Below are 21,607 nucleotides of genomic sequence, written 5' to 3' on the forward strand. Positions count from 1 at the left end.
TTTCGGTAACCAGGCCTGCGTCAATGGTTCAAAGTGTTTACAAATATACGGAACTGCCAGATTTAAGTTCTCAAAGAGTCCGAGAGAGAAAATTCAATCAACCAACTAACAAAAAACATTTTTCTGCGTCGAAACACTGACTAAAAGTTATCGCTCGGGAAAGTTTTTATCGACCTATAAATTGAGAAAAAAAATTGACGTTATGGTTCAAAAAAAAAATATTTTATTGACCTAACAAAAATTTGACTCAGTGAACATTGTTTTATTGTGTTTTATATTTGAAAGAAGGCTGCATCAACTGAACAGGAATTCAAATCAACAAATAAACATTGAAATCCACAACTAACTCCATAATGAACACCACGTACCAAGAACAAGAGTTCAAATGTCACATAATGTTTCACATTTTCGGTGTTAAAGTTTCTGTCGGTCATAAGTTTGAGAAGCCTCAAAAAACTTCTTTCTACAAAAGTAGATGTGCGCTGACAGTGTTGGAGTAAACTGCACGCAGTTGGTGAAATATGTGGGTTTTTCTTGATCTTTATTCTGGAAGTGCATAGTTTTACATTCTTTATTAACTTTAGCCGGTAGCGCCGCAAGTATCTTCTTCAAAGTTACGTCATTGCGTTGCTTGCACCGCTTCATTTTGTTTGAGCACAACAGATTTGCACAATCGGTTAACGTCACATAGCCACCTGTACGTCACATAGCCACCTGTACCTGAAGAATTAGCACAAGTTGAGATTGCTAGCTTGAACAAGAAGTTGTAAAAGTATCAGTTTTTTTTTTCAAAATTTAAAAGAAAACATTTGAACTGGACCGTGAATTATATAAAATTGAATTTATTGATCTATCAAATTAAGATTTCGAAACCTACTTCTTATGTCCAGAACAAGTTGAGAGAATAATTTAGGTCTGGTACCAATGAAATTCTCTGGCCCACAAGACAGTTCTAAGAAAAACACGTGTTATCCAAAGAATACTTGGTGGTATTTCAAGTTTCCGGGCCCCTCGTAAAGGTTACCGGCCCCTAGCATCACCCCGGACTCGGGTCCAACAATACCCCCTGGACCCCTATCAACGTTACTGTTCAGAAATGTTACTTAAAATCACACCGCGATAACTTAATAAAAAAGACTTTACTTTATTTACGTTACTTATCCCAGTTATCACAAAAGAACGCAACAAAATCTTCTGTAAACTGGAAGTGACCAATACAGGACCAATGGCCAATTTTGCAGACCAATACAAGGCAATTTGTCAACATTACTGAGGCAAAGCCCCATGTGCTTGAATATGTACTTCTTTGAAACTAAAGTTTTACATTGTCTTTCTACGTACTGTGTTGTCAATGACATCCTTTGGGACATATTTGTTGCAAGCTCAGAGGAATTGTCCTGGCTTCAACTGCGTTAATGACAACTTGGCCAAAACGTAATCAATGTGCTAAAAGCATGCTGGCAGCTTGGGCAATAAATTGCCTTAGGCTTACCTTAACTGACAAACTATGAAGCAGTAAGCTTGCCTGAATTAGTGGTTGGTTCTTTTAACTGTAATTACGCGCTTGTTAAACTCAATTGGCCCTGTGTGCAACTATCACCTTGTAAAAGTATACTGTTACGTCATAACTGACTCCAGGGAATATAATTGTCGAACTGAAACAACAACTGCATTCGCCATGTAGGCTACTGAGCTGACGAAGGTACTGTAATTGGTTGAAGAAAAAGATATATTTCCGCCGTAAGCAATCTGAGTTCATGCGTGCCTTCCTCAAAGAACTCAGTGTGGTTTGAAGATGTTGTAGGCCTACGTTGGGGTTTGACGTAGCGGTGGAGGTGTCAGAAAGTGTGTTAAGAAGTAAACCCATGAAGAAAAATCAGAAGATTTAATAGTTTAATTAAGAAGTATTCCTTTAACAGTAGGCTACGGTTTCATAAGTATTTTGAAGCATTTTTTTTTTAAAATTGCGATTATCTCAGTACTTGTATCCAACAAAATACTTTGCATTGCATTGCACATAGCTCACCGCTTCGACGGTTTGAGCACTTTGGACAAGATGGGTGAAAGTATCCAAATGTGGTTCCTTGCGTACCACACATGGAAAAATCACCACGCTGCATTAACTTATATAGTAATAAGGCGTTCTCACCTAGCGTGCGATTTACTGCAAGTGAGGAGACTTTAATGTCGAAACAGTGACGTCCTGTCTGCAGTTATCCAACAAAATAAATACTTTTCCAGTGTTAAATAGCAACACTGTGTGATAAACGTTTAGTTCGGACTAGCGGCTGGCAACCTTTGACTCGACCATGCCGCAGTCCTGGTTCTTGTGACTGAAGAGACAGCGAACTTGTTTGTAGGTGAATCATAATAATGCTCGTTTTGCTTAAAGTGAATCATATCAGTACCAATTGTATCATGCTCGATGGCATGGGCACTTGCTTTGTCCTTGAAAACGTATTTATGTATTCGTCCAATTTATGGGCCGAACTTGCCTCTTCAGGAAAGCATTTGCTCTCATTCTGACTCTGGAAAAATGACAAAATGTTTTCGACATTATGGAAAAACTTTGACTTTGTTTTGGAAATTTAAAACCGTTTGAAGCAGGGCCATGTTAACCGCCTCCTGGCCGGTTGCCAAAAACAGGGAGCTGTGGTAAATTTAATCGAAAGGTTAACCACATATTTTCAATTAAACATCCTTCAGCGTGACGTATTTGAATAATTCATCAACTGATGAGTTACTGCAGGAAAAGACGACGGCATCACAGCACTGGTCATGTGCCGGTCGTGATATAATAACTGGGAGTACCTTCCAACTAACCTAGATCGGAATCTATGCAATTGCTAACATAATGGAGTCAATCAATTGTTCACTAGCATAGAAAGTAGACAACAGCCCTAATTGAGGGTTTTTTTTTGGTCGTATTCAGGCTTACACCCGGTGGTTGAAGATTTAGATTAAGTGGACGGGAAAGCAAGGAAGCCAATCTTCGTGTCCACCTTCAGGCATGCCTTTAAGTGTCCTTGAATTGAGGGTTAATGACCACAATCGGGATGGAAAATAAGTGGCTTCCCTTGCCCCATCCTGTGAGTAACATTTGCTTTCAATCAGATCAGAAACGAAACTTGTCAACCAAGAGGCTCCACCCGGACGGCACAGCTGCAGGGGGCAATGGACAAGTTCAAACGCCCCCACCATCCTGCAGCTCAACATTGAAGGCTACACAATAAGCAAGATCAAAGTTGTGGAGCAGCTTGTCCATACCAACCGGGCACTCGTCATCCTCTTCCAAGAGACCCACTGCACCTTCAGATAAGCTAGCTATTCCAAACTACACGCTAGCCGGATCTACCTTAAGCAGGAAGCACGGCATTTCCACGTTTGTGCATGAGAGCCTGAAGTGGACCTTTGTCGATCAATCTCCAGCTGATACCAAGATTAAGTGGGCTTGCATATGTATCTCAGACTACAACATGGTCAATACCTACAAGCCCCACCCTCGCGAATGTTACCATCATTCCTTCCAACGTTCCCCTCTCCCAGTCTCTACACTGGCGATTTCATTTGCCAACACAATGACTGGGGCTACAGCAACGGGTAATTGCTGGCTGACTGGGATTGTACAAACCATCTTGTTCTTCTATTCAACTACTCAAAGAAGCTAGCCAGTTTCCACTTTGATCGCTGGGGAACAGGGAAAAACCCTGACTTGGCCTTCGCCAGTGTCGACAACTCTCTACCAGACAGACGTGTGCTTGAGAAGTTCCCGCGGTCCCAACACCGGCCGTCCTTCATCAGTACCCCAAAGTGAGATGTCTTGTACATCAGCTTTGTTGATAAGAAGTTGAGCGCCTGGCACGAATGGGTGTCATGATTTCAGTCGACGGGGGTGCTCGTTTGGAAGAGCAGAGATCCTGTCGTCAATGAAGCTGATGGACAAAACATCTTTGCGGCTAATTGGGAAGGCCATAAATGGAACTCTCAATGGAAGCCAAACACCACCAGACTCCATTCGTTCATCCCCGATGCCGACACTCGTCCCACCGGCCTGACCCTACAAAGACATGCGTGGGTGCGCCTCAATCGTCTCCGTACGGGCGTCGGGCTTTTCCGCTCAACCATGTACCAATGGAGAATGGCTTCTTTCACTACTTGTGAATGTGGTGCTGTGGAACAGACCGCAGACCACATCATCAACAATTGCAACATCTTCAAGCCACCTAACTGAGGGGAAGGTCTGCGTGTCTTGGATGATTAAACAAAAGACTGGCTGCTCTCTAGCAGGCTTCCAGCTCAGTCCGAGAACATCGTGAATCAGGGTTGGTGCAATGATAAGCCCTCGCCCCAGAGGCTCACACGACGATGACGACCACAATCGTACGTTTGACTAAATTATTTTTACTGCGTTTCAAATGTCTCCATCCTTTTATGTCTCCATTATACTTTGCTTGGTTAGAGCAAACATATTGTTACGAACTTAAAGTAAATATCAAGCTGCTGTTCTTAGAAGTTTTCGTATATTAATTTGAAAAATATTGAGATTGTTTATTTTGTGCTATTCAACTATTCAGAAAATTGATGTTTAAGTCAAGCTATTAGCAGCTTATTCCTGAAATTTGACATTGAACATCTGCGTTGTTATCGTGCTTTGCTCACTCATCTGCTTTGCTCACTCATAAATATACAGACTAATTATTTGCGAAACGAAAAAGAAGTTATGCCCAAGCGATTTTGGGTCATAGGTAAGTTTTAGTTGTTCAGATTTTCCGGATTTTCATGAAAAAAGCTGTCGATCTCGTGAAAAAAAGGAATTATTGCATATATTCACTTGATGATGGCTAGACTGATTTTAAAGAAAAAATAGCAAAGAGAAAGTAGATCCATGCTCTCTGCTCATTTATTTATTTTTCAGGAAGTCACTGTATAGAAAATTCAAAGCATTTATTATTTAGCCCCGGGCCTGAACGAAGTTTTATGATGAGAAGTGACCAAAATGAAAATATGTGGGGTTATATGAGCAATATGTGGGGTAATATGAGCAATATGTGGGGTAATATGAGCAATATGTGGGGTTATATGAGCAATGTGTGGGGTTATATGAGCAATGTGTGGGGTAATATGAGCAATATGTGGGGTTATATGAGCAATATGTGGGGTTATATGAGCAATATGTGGGGTAATATGAGCAATATGTGGGGTAATATGAGCAATATGTGGGGTTATATGAGCAATATGTGGGGTTATATGAGCAATATGTGGGGTAACTGGGGTTATATGAGCAATATGTGGGGTAATATGAGCAATATGTGGGGTTATATGAGCAATATATGGGGTTATATGAGCAATATGTGAGGTTATATTATGAGCACTATGTGGACAGGAACCCACATTTGTGACCAGAATGAAAGCTCGTTCTGCTTCAACTGATATCGAAATGAGCACGAAGGCGAGTCATTGCATACCATTTGAAAGCATTGCATACCATTTGAAGGCATTGCATGCCATGTGAAGTCATTGCATACTATTTGAAGGAATCGCATACCATTTGAAGGCATCGCATGCCATTTGAAGTCATTGCATACCATTTGAGGGCATTGCACACTATTTGAAGGCATTGCATACCATTTGAAGGAATTGTATATCATTTGAGGGCATTGCATATCATTTGAACGCATTGTATACCATTTGAAAGCATTGTATATCATTTGAAGGCATTGCATACCATTTGAAGGCATCGCATGGCCATTTGAAGGCATTGCATACCATTTGAAGGCATTGCATACCATTTGAAGGCATTGTATATTAGGGTGGGTCGATTTTCATATAAAATTGTCGGATTGTTGCATAAATCGGTATTTAGGTGAGGCTTGCCATACTAAATAAAGTGTTAAAATTTCAATGTGATGGTGTGCTCCTAACCACTTACCCCAGGTGGTATGGAAAAATACAATTTTCTACTTCACTGTAAATTATATTCAGTAGGTAAGGTACAGTGAAAACGAAACATAATTGAAATGTAATGAGTTAAAGCCAAACCTGGATGTTAAACTAAACAACACAGTCTTTCTTTGATTCAAATATAGGCCGCTGCTTCCTTGCATCTAAGATAGAATAAATCATAGAGTTCCTTTTCTCCGTTCTGACAGTTTTGAGGCTGACCTCAGCGACTACACGAATCATTCTATCAACGGCTTGAGTCTGTGGTGTGTATGACGACTTTACTGGGACTCACTTTATTGCATCCCAAAGTTCCTTTCTTAGATGATAATAATGGTGGTTCAGCAACGTCAATCTGTGTCCACTCGATCGTATCAATATAAACAATTGCATTAAGATTAACTTGATCAGCAGGGCGATGAAATCTTCATATTATTGTAAATGAAAGCTTTCGTGCTTTCAGAATTCGCCTAACAGCTACTTCACGAATGGCAGGTCTATTGTCATGAAATATGGCATATAGCAAGTTTTCTGGGTGAGCTGCATAAGAATTTTGCTTGATCGATTTGTCGATGACAGACTGCACTTCTACTGGCTCAAGTCTACGACTGAGTTGTATCTTAAGGAAAAGTAGCCTACTGCTGGAGCATCGCTGATATCTGTGGCCATCTTAGTGCAAACCATACAGGCCCATATCGGCCTACAGTTGCAATGAATCGTGTCAATGTCTTAACAGCTTCTGGTGGATGGGTTTGACTAACATAATAGCGGCACATTCGATTTGCTCCTGTGAATAATTATACTGTATTTCCCAGGATCTTTGTGTAAGAGTGTTTCAGAGCATTCCTCAGAACTGATTGCATGGCAGATTTCCAAAAGGTACATCTGGTCTGTGCTTAGATTTGAATTGTCCAATTTTGGCAAATGGGAAGTTTCAATTTTATCAAACAATGCGATCTCCACGGATATAAGGTGGACCACAGAATATCGCCAATTTCACCAATGAATGTTTCTGGACCAGATGTCTTTCCAAATAATCCAAATAGATGCTGCAATGGTTGATGGGCAGCATAGGCCAATATATATTCCACTGAACTTCATAATGAATAATGGATATGATCTTCTATTCTAGCAATTACTCCATTACGATGCCCAGTGTTCACTGCTGTCCCGTCACAAACTGTTATTCGAATTCCATCCATGTTCATATTCTCGTCGATCATACATTTTAAAATGTCAACTGAACGACCACTTGGTTTTGTGACATGAGAGATGTAGATGTCACCAGGTTGTGTCAGTAAAACGTAATGGTATTCTTTTATTTTTCTCCTGTGGTGGTAGTCATCAAAGACATATGATTCATCCTTTCTCCCATCGAAATAGAGCGATATAAAATTATTGACGACATGTTGGGTTGGTTTCAATCCAGTACGCCTCTTGACTAGGCTATGTCTCACTTCCCGTGGGTCAATAATGATGTCTGTGGAGAAGTCTTTTCCTAACACATCCTGCAAAGTGGCAGTGGCAATAGCAGCAATTGTTTCGTCAGAAACCATCTTTTGATCGGCTTCCCTTGCAACACAAGGGATTGGGATGGTTTTGTAGGCACTAATTGTTGAGACACTTTTCAAGAAACTCGGATTATTATCGGATGAATAAGATAAAGAGTCAGTTTCACAAAGTTTTTTTGTGGCGTGTTAAACCGCACAACTATTAGAAGTTCGCTCACTGCGCAGGATTGCCGGATTGGGCGAAAAAATGAGATAAGCATACGAAGCCGAGCAACGTTATCAAGTTTAACATATTGAAGATTATTTATTTACAAAAAACACAAAACTACGCAACAATTAATATCGAACGTTTTCGACATCACAAGAGGTCCTCTTCAGGAATAATATACATAACTTAACTACATCTGAATAAAATACAATGGTTAACTAAATCTATAAACAGGAAAAGACAAAACTGTGCAGTACTTCTGACTAGCTCAAACTCAACGATAGGCTCCACGAGAATCAAAGGTAACTGCATCAAAAAGCGTTAAACAGATCACATGATGCCTTTCTACCATATCATGTGATCTGTTTAACGCTTTTTGATGCAGTTACCTTTGATTCTCGTGGAGCCTATCGTTGAGTTTGAGCTAGTCAGAAGTACTGCACAGTTTTGTCTTTTCCTGTTTATAGATTTAGTTAACCATTGTATTTTATTCAGATGTAGTTAAGTTATGTATATTATTCCTGAAGAGGACATCTTGTGATGTCGAAAACGTTCGATATTAATTGTTGCGTAGTTTTGTGTTTTTTGTAAATAAATAATCTTCAATATGTTAAACTTGATAACGTTGCTCGGCTTCGTATGCCTATGGTTCAACAAGACAAACTCTCTACCGAAGCTGTAAAATGAGATAAAATGACAAAAATTTCCGCAACTTTTTGCCCAATCTGGCAACCCTGTTACAGAAACAGAGGGTCATTGGGGTAATGGGTTGCTGTGCACAAAACGATTTTAAACTTTGAGGAAATGTTTAGAAAGTAAAGCCGCACCTATGTTCAAATTTATATGATAAATGGAGAAATCGACCCACCCTATTGTATATCATTTGAAGGCATTGCATACCATTTGAAGGCATTGCATACCATTTGAAGGAATTGTATATCATTTGAAGGCAATGCATACCATTTGAAGGCATTGCATACTATTTGAAGGCATTGCATACCATTTGAAGGCATTGCATACTATTTGAAGGCATTGCACACTATTTGAAGGCATTGCATACTATTTGAAGGCATTGCATACTATTTGAAGGCATTGAATACCATTTGGAAATACTGGGAATTTTTGTGCGTAAAACCGAGGAACAAGAAATCTAAAAAAGTAGCTATATTCCAGGAACCGAGACCTCGGCATTCAGCAATAATGTAGCAATAAGCACCAAAGCAATTTTGTTCTCAATACATACTGTAATTAGTTGTTGAAACGTATACTTTAAAGGTGTAAGTACTGTATCAATGTATTGATTACTACAAAAACAATCTAGTCATAAGCCAAACGCCATATTCTGGACATCAAATACTGTACTAATACTGTAAATTATATAATTATAGACATGACACAATGATTGGTGAGAATCTGTGGATTGCTATTTTTGGGAGCGCGTCAAAGTGCCCGATACCTTCAAACAGCTTTTTAAAATCTCGTTTTTCCTCTTATTGTTTTTGCGATGGAAACATGACAGAGGCACCCATTTTGTGAACCAGTGCTTTAGAACATCACACTAACAACAGAAGCTTAATGCTTTGATGATTGGCATCTAAATTTTTGATTTAATTTAACAGCATTTTGGAGAAATTTTCTACTAATTTTTATGTTATAGCCTACCTATGCCTAATGTCGGAAGAGTTGTTAAATGTTAATTGATAATCTTTTGTAATGAAGATTCTGCAAAGGAAGAAGAAGTAGCTGAGTTTTTGGACGAGCATCCAAACTTCCTGGGGCAATATGTGGACAGAAACCCACATTTGTTGGATGATTATGTCGTGCACAACGTCGACGAAGCTACGGTTCGTGGTTGGCTTGATAAAGTAGAAGGTCCCCCTCCAAGTAAGTCCTCGTTTGTTATAACTGCAACAGCAATGACCCTTTTATTGTTTAGCGGTAAATAAGTCATCCGAAAATGCGTCTTCTCAACTAAAACGAACATTAATTACACAACAGTTGGTGAAATTGTGACCAACTTCAAAGGTGCCGCCTGCAACGTCAAGTCTTGCAATCTCAAATTGCTCTGGTTAGGGATACAATTGTAGTTGATGCAGTTGTAGTTAATACATTTGTAGTTGATACATTTGTAGTTGATGCATTTGTAATTGATACATTTGTAGTTGATACATTTGTAGTTGATGCATTTGTAGTTGATACATTTGTAGTTGATGCGTTTGTAGTTGATACATTTGTAGTTGCTACATTTGTAGTTGCTACATTTGTAGTTGATACATTTGTAGTTGATACATTTGTAGTTGCTACATTTGTAGTTGATACATTTGTAGTTGATACATTTGTAGTTGATACAATTGTAGTTGATACATTTGTAGTTGATACATTTGTAGTTAATAAATTTGTAGTTAAGTTGCTGTAGTAAAATGCAGGTAACACTAAGTTTGAACTTCAACTTTGCTTTCTTGCAAATATTTTCAGATTTCTTATGTGGGCTTAAGTTAAGCCGAAAGCGCTCAATAGTTAAAATTATTTGTAAATATGTAAAATATATTTTATAATGCTCAAGCCTGTTGTGTTGTTATGCCTTGCCTGTGTGAGGTACAAAACAGCAAACTCTCTGCCGAAACTGCAAAGTTGCAGTTTGGTTTCACAATTCACATGCTAACCACTTCACCATAACAAATTCAAAAATTAGAAGCTTTGTTACCAATGAATGTTCTATTTTAGGTGAGGCTCTGCAAACTCTTCGTATTGACTACATGAAGGATAAAAACTGCATTTCCCACAACACTGAAAAGTACGACCATAAAAATCTTGTAATCAGAAGAGCCGCCACTTTCGACCTCGATGTTTACTTCAAGAACAGAGCTTTTATCCCGGCCAAGGACAACATCGTGTTGGAGTTCAGCGTTGGTGAGACGCCACAGCTCTGTGCTCATTTGTTCCGTTTAACATACAAGGGAGGCATCACATGCTGTTTGCCTATCATTCCTACCTGATGTCGCTTTAACCAACTTATCGTAACTTAATTTTTCATATTTCAGTGTAAGCGCGTTCAAAACTAAAACCCACAGGACCCAGGCCAGGAGTGATTTTAGGAGCCCGTAATTATTCTAAGAGACCCGGAGACTTGGAGAAACCACAGCGAATTAACTGGATACAATATCTTTATCTTAGAAATGTCTTGATTTGTGGCCTCGAATATCTCATTGGTGCAGGGCCCAAATTGTCCTCTCAGCGGCTAGAGATGCAGCGAACCCAAAATTTTTATCCGCACACCGCACCGCAACTGACTCATCTATCTGCGCACCACACACCGCAATTTATCTGGAACTTTGACACTGCACCGCACCGCACACCGCAAATTACAAAAATTTAAAAAAATATTTTAACGCGTTATTTTTTTTAGAAAGTCTATTGTAGCAAAAAGCACCCATGGCATATAACTGGTAACCTATCAGTATAGTTGTGCACTAATTGGCTAGGCTAACCAGATCATATTCTCTTATCAGCAATGCATCTAAGTTTTAAGACATAATACAAACTAAGACAAATAGAATGTTCCTGGATCCAGTATCAGGACTGTTGAGCACTTTTTGTAAGCAATAATGCAATTTTAATGTCAGTAGCTATATGAACTACACACACAAGAGTAAAACTTATAGCCTGAACTCACTGGGCTAACTGTTATAGTAACTAATGCGGTAGTTGCGCTAGGCCTAGCCCTATAGCCTGGTAACTGGGAGCTGAGCTTATCAGCTAGGCTATTAACCAAAAACATTCGTACAGCTTCCCTGACAAGCCAGCCCCAAAACCCCGTCAACTGCAAGCCATTTGCAATTTGCATTTGCATAGCTTTCCAGCTTAGGGTTTCCAAAGGAAAAAAAACTGATCCGTGTTTCCAATTTAAACTTGAAGTTTTATAACTGATTTTCTTAAAAAGTTGAAAGTTTACGTTTACGAAAGTTTAATTTCTTGAAAGTTTACGCGGCAAGCGGCGCGGCTTTGTCATTTCAACCTCCCACACGCGGCGAAAAAGTCAAAAGCGGCCGCGTACGCGGCGCGGCTTGCATCACTATCAGCGGCCCTGTTACTGCATACAATGCAACAAAGACGTTTAATTGACGAGATCATCTTACATGTTGTGTTGAAGGTGTTGCATCACTGCAATTATTACCGAAATTAAACTGAAAGATTTTTGCATTTCAGGAGAGAAACCAACAGTGGCAAATGGGACAAAGTTTAGAATGCAAGTCCGGGATTCCATGCAAAGCAGCAAATGGACCTGCATGATGCAGAAGAACGATGAAGAGGCCAAAAAAGTCAGTGTCCAGATTAACATTCCCGCGGACGCTATCATCGGCCGATACAATGTGGTCGTGGAGGTGGCCAGTCGGCTTGCGGACGGCCCGAGGGTGAACAGGACCACCAAGCCTGACATAATTGTTTTGTTCAATCCCTTTGCTCCAGGTGAAGTATTTTTAGCAGTATTTATTAGCGTACTTTCCCACATAGCACGTCATTCTTTGCTCCTTCAGCGGATGGTTACTCCAATAGCGGTGAAAGGGACTACCTGCTTTCCAAAGCAAAACACTTTTGTAACAGAGGCGTGGTCAGGATAAGCACGCTACTGCAAAGGCTCAAAAGCCGAAACAGCGCTATCTACTGGTAATTCTTTCCACGGCCAACTGCAGCTTTGCACATCTCGTTGATTTTGGCTGGTTAGAAGTTAAAAGTTTGGCTGGTAAAACAGGTTAAAATGTATTTCATCCGAATCGAGATACTTGGGCAATTAGACGATTTTCTTAAATTGTACTTTACACTACTACATTGTACTTCTCACAACACCTTTTTGAACTGTATTCGTTATTCACGTCAATTATCTTGTTTTCTGAAGTTGTTCATCATTTTAGTTAACACACTTTGTACGAAAATAAATTACATTCACAACAAACGATATACAAACATCCCAAAGAATTGGACAATCTGACAAGACCTTGAATGATTTATGACATGCACGTCAGACGTGTGACTGGTGCCCCCACATCAATACTTTTCTGATTACTTTTTTTGGTGGTGAGGTTCCACTCAAATAACAAAAATATGAAGTTTCAGCCAAAATAGTTAATGTTTAGGACCACCTCATCCCAATTAAAATAACTAAATTGGAGCCTATACGTCATACACTATATCTATATAGCCTACTATATCACTATATCGTCCCCATATACAATCGTGCAAGAATACCGATTATAGCCAATAATAAAATGATACAGTATAGTGAAACTGTATGAGGATATGCAAAGCTTGTTGAAAATACCAGTAAAAAGACGCGATTCAGGAAAACCTAAAGAAAGGATTGACAATTACAAAGAATCTTTGGAAAAAACGATGCCATTCTGGCTTAAAAAATGCTCAGGAAACACTCCGAAATGATGAGGAGAGACAATTTCTTATATCAATGCAGACAGACAGATTGGCAGTCATGGCTGGTGTTGACAAAAATCTTAACGAAATAGAGAAAAATGCAGCAGAAAGACGGAATACGGCACAAAAACGAGTGAACATTGAAGCAACCTGGAGTATGCTGGAAAAAGATACAAGTTTACAACAAGAACATTTTAATGAACCCAATAAAAAGGAAGAATTTTTACCTAAACCTTCACAAAGAAAACATCGCCGTTTGAAGAAAACAGGTTAGTAATTTTCAGAGATGTACGTATACGCCGCAAATTCTACGCCACAGACATGCGGCGTAGACTTTTTGTTTACGCTAACGCTTGCGGCCACATTTTTTTGGATAGTTTGCGCTTGAGGCTACGCCGTAAAGTTTTCCCGGTATTTTAGCGCATAGCGTCAACGCATACTTTTTAATGTATTTTTTTTTGCTACAACACGCCAATACCTTCCAGCGCTGCAGTTGAAAGAATGTTTTCAATGGGCAAAGACTTATTGGAACCAAAACACAGCAAAATGTCAGATGAACACTTTCAGATGCTTGTGTTTCTTCGTGGAAATTTAAAATAAAACTTGTTTGTTTCGAGTGGTTTATACCGTGTAAATGTTTGGCACCTAACAAACAAAATTAGTTTACGCAAGTGTATGCGCTGACGCCGCCAACTTTTTTTACAAGTTACGTTGACGCATACGGCGTATAGTTTTTCGAACGTTTGCGTTTACGCTGACGGCGTCAATATTTTTTGTATGCGCGTACATCACTGGTAATTTTAATGAATCAGCTCATTTACTGCTGTAAATAGAAAATGAATGTAATTTAGTAATATGCCTAAATGATATTGATGATAGACTTCCAGTTCTATAGTGTCTTGTAAGCAGCTTGTGCATTTAATTTTTTCAGTGATAAAGCTATCTGTAACGCCTGTATTCATATATGTGTTGTTTTTTTTCAGGACAAGGTGGCATAAAACTGCTGTGTGTTCCCAGTTTGCCGAGGCACAGTAGGCTACTGACCGAACTAGGAAGTTGATTGCGGATGCAACATGTAGTCTACTGGACCAATGGAAATGCACGGATTGTATTAAGTACATGGTTTTTGACACAACTTCTGTAAATACTGGGCATTTAACTGTTGACTGTATTTCCATTCAGGAAAAGCTTAGGCTAATTGGCAATTTCTTTGGTGTGCATGTCGTCACCGCATTGGGGAAGTTGTATTAAGCCACATATGGACTGATTTAAAAATTGAAATATCAAAGAGTCCTGAAATTTCGGTATTCGAAAGATTTAGAGAAAACTTTCCATCATTAACAGCCGGTGACTCAACTAACTTTAGTTATGCTCCACGAGACGAACGATCTCCTCAGATCAATCAATTATGCAACAAGATACTTCAAAGCAAACCTTCACTAAGAAGTATTGGAACTAGTGCTTTTGTATCTGGATGGTGGAAATACGTACGCAATATACCATCCAAAGTCCTGGTGCCCTCCATAAGGCACGTTGGATTCGTAAAATTGTTTATTGTTTAAAAATGATCATTTTAGAGGAGAAAATTATCACGGAGTTGCGGAAAGGAGCAATATTTGCAAGTCGTCAAGTTGAAAAAATCCATCGGTTTATGGAGTGCGTTATTTTTACTAACTTGCCTTGGTGGTGTACTGCTCAGTTTTCAGAAGATGCCCCACACAATGACTTGACACTGTGGAATGCATGTAACCAACATTCTGATCAAGATGTATCCAACTCTGCAATTCGTTCTTTGTCAAATCACACTTGGTATCTTACTGAGGAACTAGTAGGGCTTTATCTGTTCAGCAACCAAGTGCACAATGATGAAAAGAAGAAGATAAGAAAATTGTGGACAAATTAAACACTTTTGAAAAAAATAACTGTTTTTTCAAAACGACATGGAACTGGATTTGGGAAGTCAATTTTGCCCACTGTCGCAGAAAGTTTCACTCTTGTTGGCAGTTCAACCTGGAAATTTTTCAATTTGCTGAATATTCCAACTGATTTTTTCAGTTTTCCTGTAGAGCAATGGGATGATATTCCATCGTACTCAGCAGGAAAGTAAATCATTAAAAACATCCGTGTTGTTAATGATAGTGCAGAAAGATTGGCCTCTGACTTTCTGTCTACCGCACAAATGGAAAAACGGTATCAAAATGTGCTGCAAGTGGTGGAGAACGATAGAAACGAAGCACCTAATTAGCGACGCCATAACAAGCCCTCAAAGTCTTGGTTTTTAACGTCGTGATTCAAAAAAGTGACTTTATTTGTTGTTTAAAACATGTAAATATACTGTTTTCATTGGGATGGCTTTCGTGATATTTTCGACGAGGGGGAGGTGGTCCTAAACGTTACCCGAATTACTTGAAACTTTATATTAATGCTTCTTAAGCACAACCTCACCCTTAGTGAAAAGTAGTCTTGGTTTTTTCAAGTTTTTATAATTTGGGGGGCACCAGCCACACCATTGAATGAGAAGTTACCTTGTCAGTAAGGCTACATATACATGTGTGGCGAGCACGACCACGAATGGTGCACTGTACAAGTTAATTGGAAGTATGTAACATTTATTTTTAAACGTTTTTAATTTTGTAATGTTACCAATAAGGAAACCTTGGGCAGCGGTGACAAGGAAATTATTTCTCGGTGTCTTTAAAAGGATTATTGTGTGACGCCACTACGATGAGGAAGGAAATATAAATTCCGTTTTGGAAGCTTTGCTTATGCTTCGCGTGTATGTTACCCTCAACTGATGGCAACACAATCAGTGCTGGGTGTATGACGTGTAATTGCGTTTATCACATTTTTTCGTCTGTTGATCTTTAGAGGATGATGTATATATGGAAGATGAAGTAAAGCGGAACGAGTACGTCCTTAACGACACCGGGATCATTTATTTCGGTCAATACTACAGAATCGGAGGGAAGCACTGGCTGTTCGGGCAGTTTGAGAGCGGTGTTTTGGATATCGTGCTTAAATTGCTTCGAGCTGACCCCAAAGTGAAAAAAAATCCAGTGAAGATTGTTAAGAAAAGGTCGATGCCAACTTATTGCAGTAGAGCGTTATCTGCTATGGTGAGTACCCTGAGCGTGCGCTCATTTCCTGTGGTTAAACAACCCAGGCAGTAACGCTCTGTTGCATGTTCAAGTGATCGGCGGAACCGGATGGCACCATGAGTCCAGAATGTTGTGACCCCCCCGTATGGAGGACGAGACATTAACTTTATTACTCCCTTTTAACATTGAAAATTGAATGAGACTGTTCACCAGGCATTAAATTAAATAATATGAGATGTTCTAGTTACATGCATGAAATCACTGCAATTTGCAAACATTTTTGTTGTTCTGAAATTTTTTCAAGGGTCTTGAAACAGAATTATTGTAATACTGGCTTTGCTTGCTTGTCCAATCTTGGCCAAAGTGTCTCCAGAAAAAGTAATTACTGTAGTTCACGTTTGCTAAAACCAAATCGTTTAGTTTATTTTTTGAATATTACACAGCTTTCCAAAAGATTTGGTACTTGTTAGGGTCAACCTACAAAGGTGTTGGATGAAGTTGATTAGGACAAGTAAGGATCTTTTTTCGGATAACTGAAAGTATTTTAACAAAGGACGATACCACTTTGACTCCGATGTAAGTTTTCGACAAGACATTCTGTTCTCTGTTAATACGGACCACAGTTACGTCATTAGCAACTGTCCCATCTAGTGGCGTCTGGTGGTGGTTTTATTCGGTAATTATTCTGTGTAATTACAAGAATGTCTTACTGAAACTCCTTAGAAACTTTCTACTAAGAGTCGGCGTCATTAGTAACTGGATTGGGCACTGTTGTTATAACGTGTACGACAAGTGCACGCCAAGACAAGAGATATAAAATCCATCTTCACTCAAATGCTTTGCTCGAACTCACACCCCAAATATCGAACCAGTGCCGCTAAATCTTGAGGTTTCATTTAGTACGGATTCCGGTGCTTAGCCACTGAGCTAACGGGGCGGACACATTTATCTTAAAGACCCATTTTGCTTAGTATACTTTGGCATGGCTCATCGGATACGCCACTCATGCGTTCCTGGTTCGAATTCCGTAAATTTATTGCTAAAAACTGTTTTTTATCAAAACACTGTTCACCTCTACCCAAGTATAATTGCCTTGCACGCAACAACAATTAACCAGCTTCATTTTTAATAATAAGATTTCAATTTCGCTAAACAGTTATATTGTAGCATCGCCAGTCTAACAACATCAAGCTTGGCCATGCCAAACAAGCATCTTATACATTACTTATTGATTTGAGGTAGTCAACAGCTTCAAGCAGGCGGCTTGCTTAGGTTCGGTTCACAGTAAATGAAACGTACTATTAATTCATTGACACCAAACGGCGAGAGAAAGGAACATGCTAAGACTTTGGCACTATCTTCAACACCACCCTTCTCTCCGCAATCAAGTAGGCTATAGGACCACCTCAACCTTGCGCAATATCACGATCGGTTTCTCACAAGACAACGAGATGCTATTGCAAGGTCGCTGGTCGACTAGCCGAAAACGTTCGCTTATTGTTTTTTGTTTTCATATTGTTGAATGTAGTGTTGTTGCTTAGTCATGTCTGTTTATGCTTATGGTATAAAAAAGTAACATCTCTACCCAAATTAAAAAACAATGAAAACTATTAATACTACAAAAAAGTGCTCAATGCTAAGCAAAAACAAAGCAGAGCGAATTAAATCAAAAATAGATTCTATTTGAATAAGACCTTCTGATGATCCGTTAGGTGAAACAATTTGTAAAGGGTTCAGATAGTAATAACTATATTTGATTTAATTCGCTCTACCCAAATTATGTATTCTTACCCAGAACAATATCCGTCATTTTTATATTCAATGTCAACGTCTGCAGACGTTAAATCAATATAAAATGACGAATTTTGCTGCCCGGGTAATCTTAGTTGATAAAGTAACTAGTGTCTGATCAGGTAAACAGTAATGACGACGATGGGGTGATATACGGAAGATGGGACGGGGAGTATTCGGACGGGGTGAGACCCACGGTGTGGAACGGTAGCGTGAAGATACTGAAGCAGTGGAGCAACAACTCTATGAGTGAAGTCAAGTACGGCCAGTGCTGGGTCTTTTCAGGGGTTCTCACCACAGGTTTATTCATGCTGCATGAATTTTATTGTGATTGAATCATATGTGTATGACCACTTGTATTTTACTGACTTTCTGAGGCAACGCAGCTTGGCAAGAACCTTGTTTTGAATATTGATTGATAAAGGTATTAAAAACCGGTGACGTGCCACGTTTTGTCAACCACGATTGAATTTTCTTCACCTCCCTGCAGCACTGAGGGCGCTTGGCATTCCAGCCCGCAGCATCACCAACTTCCAGTCCGCCCATGACACGGAATACAACATGACTATTGACAAGTTCGTTGACGAACACGCCGACGAGTCCGATTTGATCGACTCGGGGGATTCCATATGGAACTTCCATGTATGGAATGAGGGATGGTTCAAGAGGTCTGACCTTCCCAAAGGTAAGTGATAGCCACTTTGTGATCGTATACAAAGTGAATAACAAACCATGGCCGTCAAAGTAGGCTGACGTTCGTGCATAGGCTGACGTTCGTGCATAGGCTGACGTTCGTACGTAGGCTTACGTTCGTACGTAGGTTGACTGTTTGTTGTCCAGGTTACGACGGTTGGCAAGCGCTCGATGCAACACCGCAGGAAGAGAGCAGTGGAGTCTTCCAGTGCGGACCCGCCCCCGTCACAGCGGTAAAGAATGGAGAAATCTACGTTGGTTCAGACACAAACTTCGTCTTTGCTGAGGTGAGATTCATGGGTGCACGTTGGCACTTGAAAGCAATCCTGGTCAATCCATCATTGTGACGGAACATGATGTTCCTTTAACAGGATGAGTTTACTTTCTAATCTCAGAACTCAATCGCATTAAATTCGTCATTGAAAGGTTAACGCTGACCGAGTTACGTGGCAAGTAGATGACGATGGAGAGGTAGTTGCCTTGTTGAAACGAGAGGATCGCCACGTTGGCCGCAACATCAGCACGAAAGCAGTTGGCTCCGATGAACGGGAAGATGTTACGAACGAATACAAATTCCCTGAAAGTAAGCAACGCAATCATCTTTTTATTTATAATGACGAAAACATGCTTCGTGCGGGGACTTCTATTGAGAGCACAGTTGTCTTGGTTATTACAAAACACAAAGTTACTTTTATAACTAAAAAACTCTGGTTAAAAAGACCTAAACTGTTTTTGTTTACAATAGCGGTCAAGTTGTGGTAATAAACCAACCAACAGCCACTAGTTATTTTATTTTTGGACTGTGGTGTCACTGCAAAAGCCGATTAGCTGACTGCATCAACCTAGTTTGAAGAAACACATGATTTATAAGTCATCCCTCGGAAGCTCAGATATATGATGCATAATATGTTTGCAACATATAGAATGTAAATTCTATCAATACGATTTTTTTGAGATTGTTTTGGTAAAAAAGCTTATTCAAACCAGGGCTGTGGAGTCGGGTAAAAAATATATGACTCCGATTTAGTGCTGCCAGATTTTTTAATTTTTTTTAACCTTTTTCATTGTTTTAAAAATGTAATTTCACCTGGTTGTGATCGAAATTGAAACAGCAAACTTCATAAAAACTGGTAAGAACAAATACTTTTATTTTCTGGTAAAGTTTTGGAGCGTAATACGAAGAACAAGAAACATATTTTGAAAAATGATTGCAAGCAAAAATGTTATTTTTCATTGCTTTTGTATCAAGCCGAAATCGGAGTCATCCTTCCGACCCCTCAGCCCTGGTTGTAACATGAAAGCAGCTGACCACACATCATGTTACGCCTGGTCTAAAGGGAATTTGAAATCAGGAATGAATTGAGAATTTATCACAGGATCTGCAGAAGAACGAGCAGCATTTGAAAGAGCTTACGCTTTTGGACGAAAAGCCCCTTATCATGACAAGTTTAACGTCATTGAAAACGAAGGTCAAATAACGATCGATATTAAACCCAATGGGGAGGTCACTAACGGTCAAACAATAACTGTTGGCGTAAAGGTGAGATATAAAAATCAAAAGAAATTAATTCGTATGTATCAGCGCTGGTGCAATTCTCAGGGTGTTCGCTTGAGCAACGCATTTCAAGGACTGCTCACCATTTAACGTCACATAACGAATGGAATAATTCACAAACAATAACACTTCAACAATAAGAACAAACTTCACTCTCTTAATCTCCGTGACCGCGTCTCTTCAAATATGCAAAACTGCCAGTCTTAACCCTATCTGTAGCGACACGGGCTTTATGAGGACGCCCCACTCTAGTGGTGAAATATTTCACAGAAAGAAATATGCTAGAAATGTGAAATTTTTTGACTTTTAGTTTTTATTCTTTGCGAATTTTCTAAACCTAATCTGGTTATTTTTTCTACCTTTCTGCCCTACCCAATATAAGCATTTCGTCTCAGGTGACTAGACATTTTCGTGCAATGCTAGTTATATATATGTTAATGTTAGTGCAATATAAATGTTAGTGCAATTACTTTGAAATGTAAAAACGCCTAAAAATGACTTATATTTATGAGCAAAAGTAATTTTTGTTTAGTTTAGCATTACTTTATGTTATAATTCAAAAATTCAATTTTGAAGATATTTTCGGGAAATTAGAATAAAAACCGACTTTCTGGCGTTTTTTCATCTCAAACAATTTATTTCAATAAATTTGTTGGGTAAAAATTTAATTTTTATACGCACAATACACATGGCTATTATCTTGTAAAATATTTTGGTTCTGTGATTTTCGTAGCTTCCGTTATTTATTAGCGATTAATTAGCACGGGCTAAGATAGTCTGTGACGTGCTTTCCGCGTACAAAAACAGCTCGTATTAAAATAGGGTTAAGCTTTCAAAGAGGCTTTATCATAAAGCATAAACATTTCTTTCATCGATTAATCCAAGAATAACGCCCGTTGGGAAAATTCAAAAATGGGACTCGCAATCGAACAAAACGTCTTAGTCATTATTATAAGATTGGTTTTCAAACAACGGTGATCGTCAGCGTATCGGATACTCGACTTACGCCATTTGAGAGGTAAGTTGTAGTAGCTGCACTGCACGAGAAAAAGGTATGATGCTGTTGCTATTCTATGAAGGGATATTGTAATAAATTAAGAAAAACCGTCACAAAAGTTTATTCACACTTGAAATGCAACACCGCAAGAAACAAGAAAAACGGAAATTTAAATCCGATTTCATCTTAGCTAAGACTTAGCCAACGCGATGTTCAAAGCAGCTCTAGACCCATATCATGTTTACTAATAATGCTCCTCATTTATGTTGCTGGACTAACCCTTGAAACATAAAACTCATTCCATGATGCCAAGCATAGCGAGCGAAGCAAACCTCTGAAAAAACGACAGACAGCGTTTCTGATAATGCAAACGCAACAAAAGTACCAGCA

The 21,607-nt window shown here is 39.2% G+C and overlaps 1 protein-coding gene across 1 annotated transcript in view; it reads left to right on the forward strand.

Annotated features, from left to right (window-relative positions):
* Positions 1 to 21,607, forward strand: part of LOC145786370 (protein-glutamine gamma-glutamyltransferase E-like) — a 40,905-nt gene that overhangs the window by 7,553 nt on the left and 11,745 nt on the right. Inside the window, exons 2-10 of the mRNA XM_082598014.1 lie at positions 9,379 to 9,543; positions 10,384 to 10,569; positions 11,866 to 12,126; positions 15,952 to 16,199; positions 18,095 to 18,272; positions 18,463 to 18,657; positions 18,813 to 18,952; positions 19,092 to 19,248; positions 20,042 to 20,205. Of these exons, the coding sequence (XP_082454140.1) occupies positions 9,379 to 9,543; positions 10,384 to 10,569; positions 11,866 to 12,126; positions 15,952 to 16,199; positions 18,095 to 18,272; positions 18,463 to 18,657; positions 18,813 to 18,952; positions 19,092 to 19,248; positions 20,042 to 20,205 (1,694 nt within the window). The remainder of the gene's footprint in view (positions 1 to 9,378; positions 9,544 to 10,383; positions 10,570 to 11,865; positions 12,127 to 15,951; positions 16,200 to 18,094; positions 18,273 to 18,462; positions 18,658 to 18,812; positions 18,953 to 19,091; positions 19,249 to 20,041; positions 20,206 to 21,607) is intronic.

Source organism: Aplidium turbinatum, chromosome 17, assembly GCF_918807975.1.
Source record: "Aplidium turbinatum chromosome 17, kaAplTurb1.1, whole genome shotgun sequence".
Taxonomy (NCBI): Eukaryota; Metazoa; Chordata; class Ascidiacea; order Aplousobranchia; family Polyclinidae; genus Aplidium; species Aplidium turbinatum.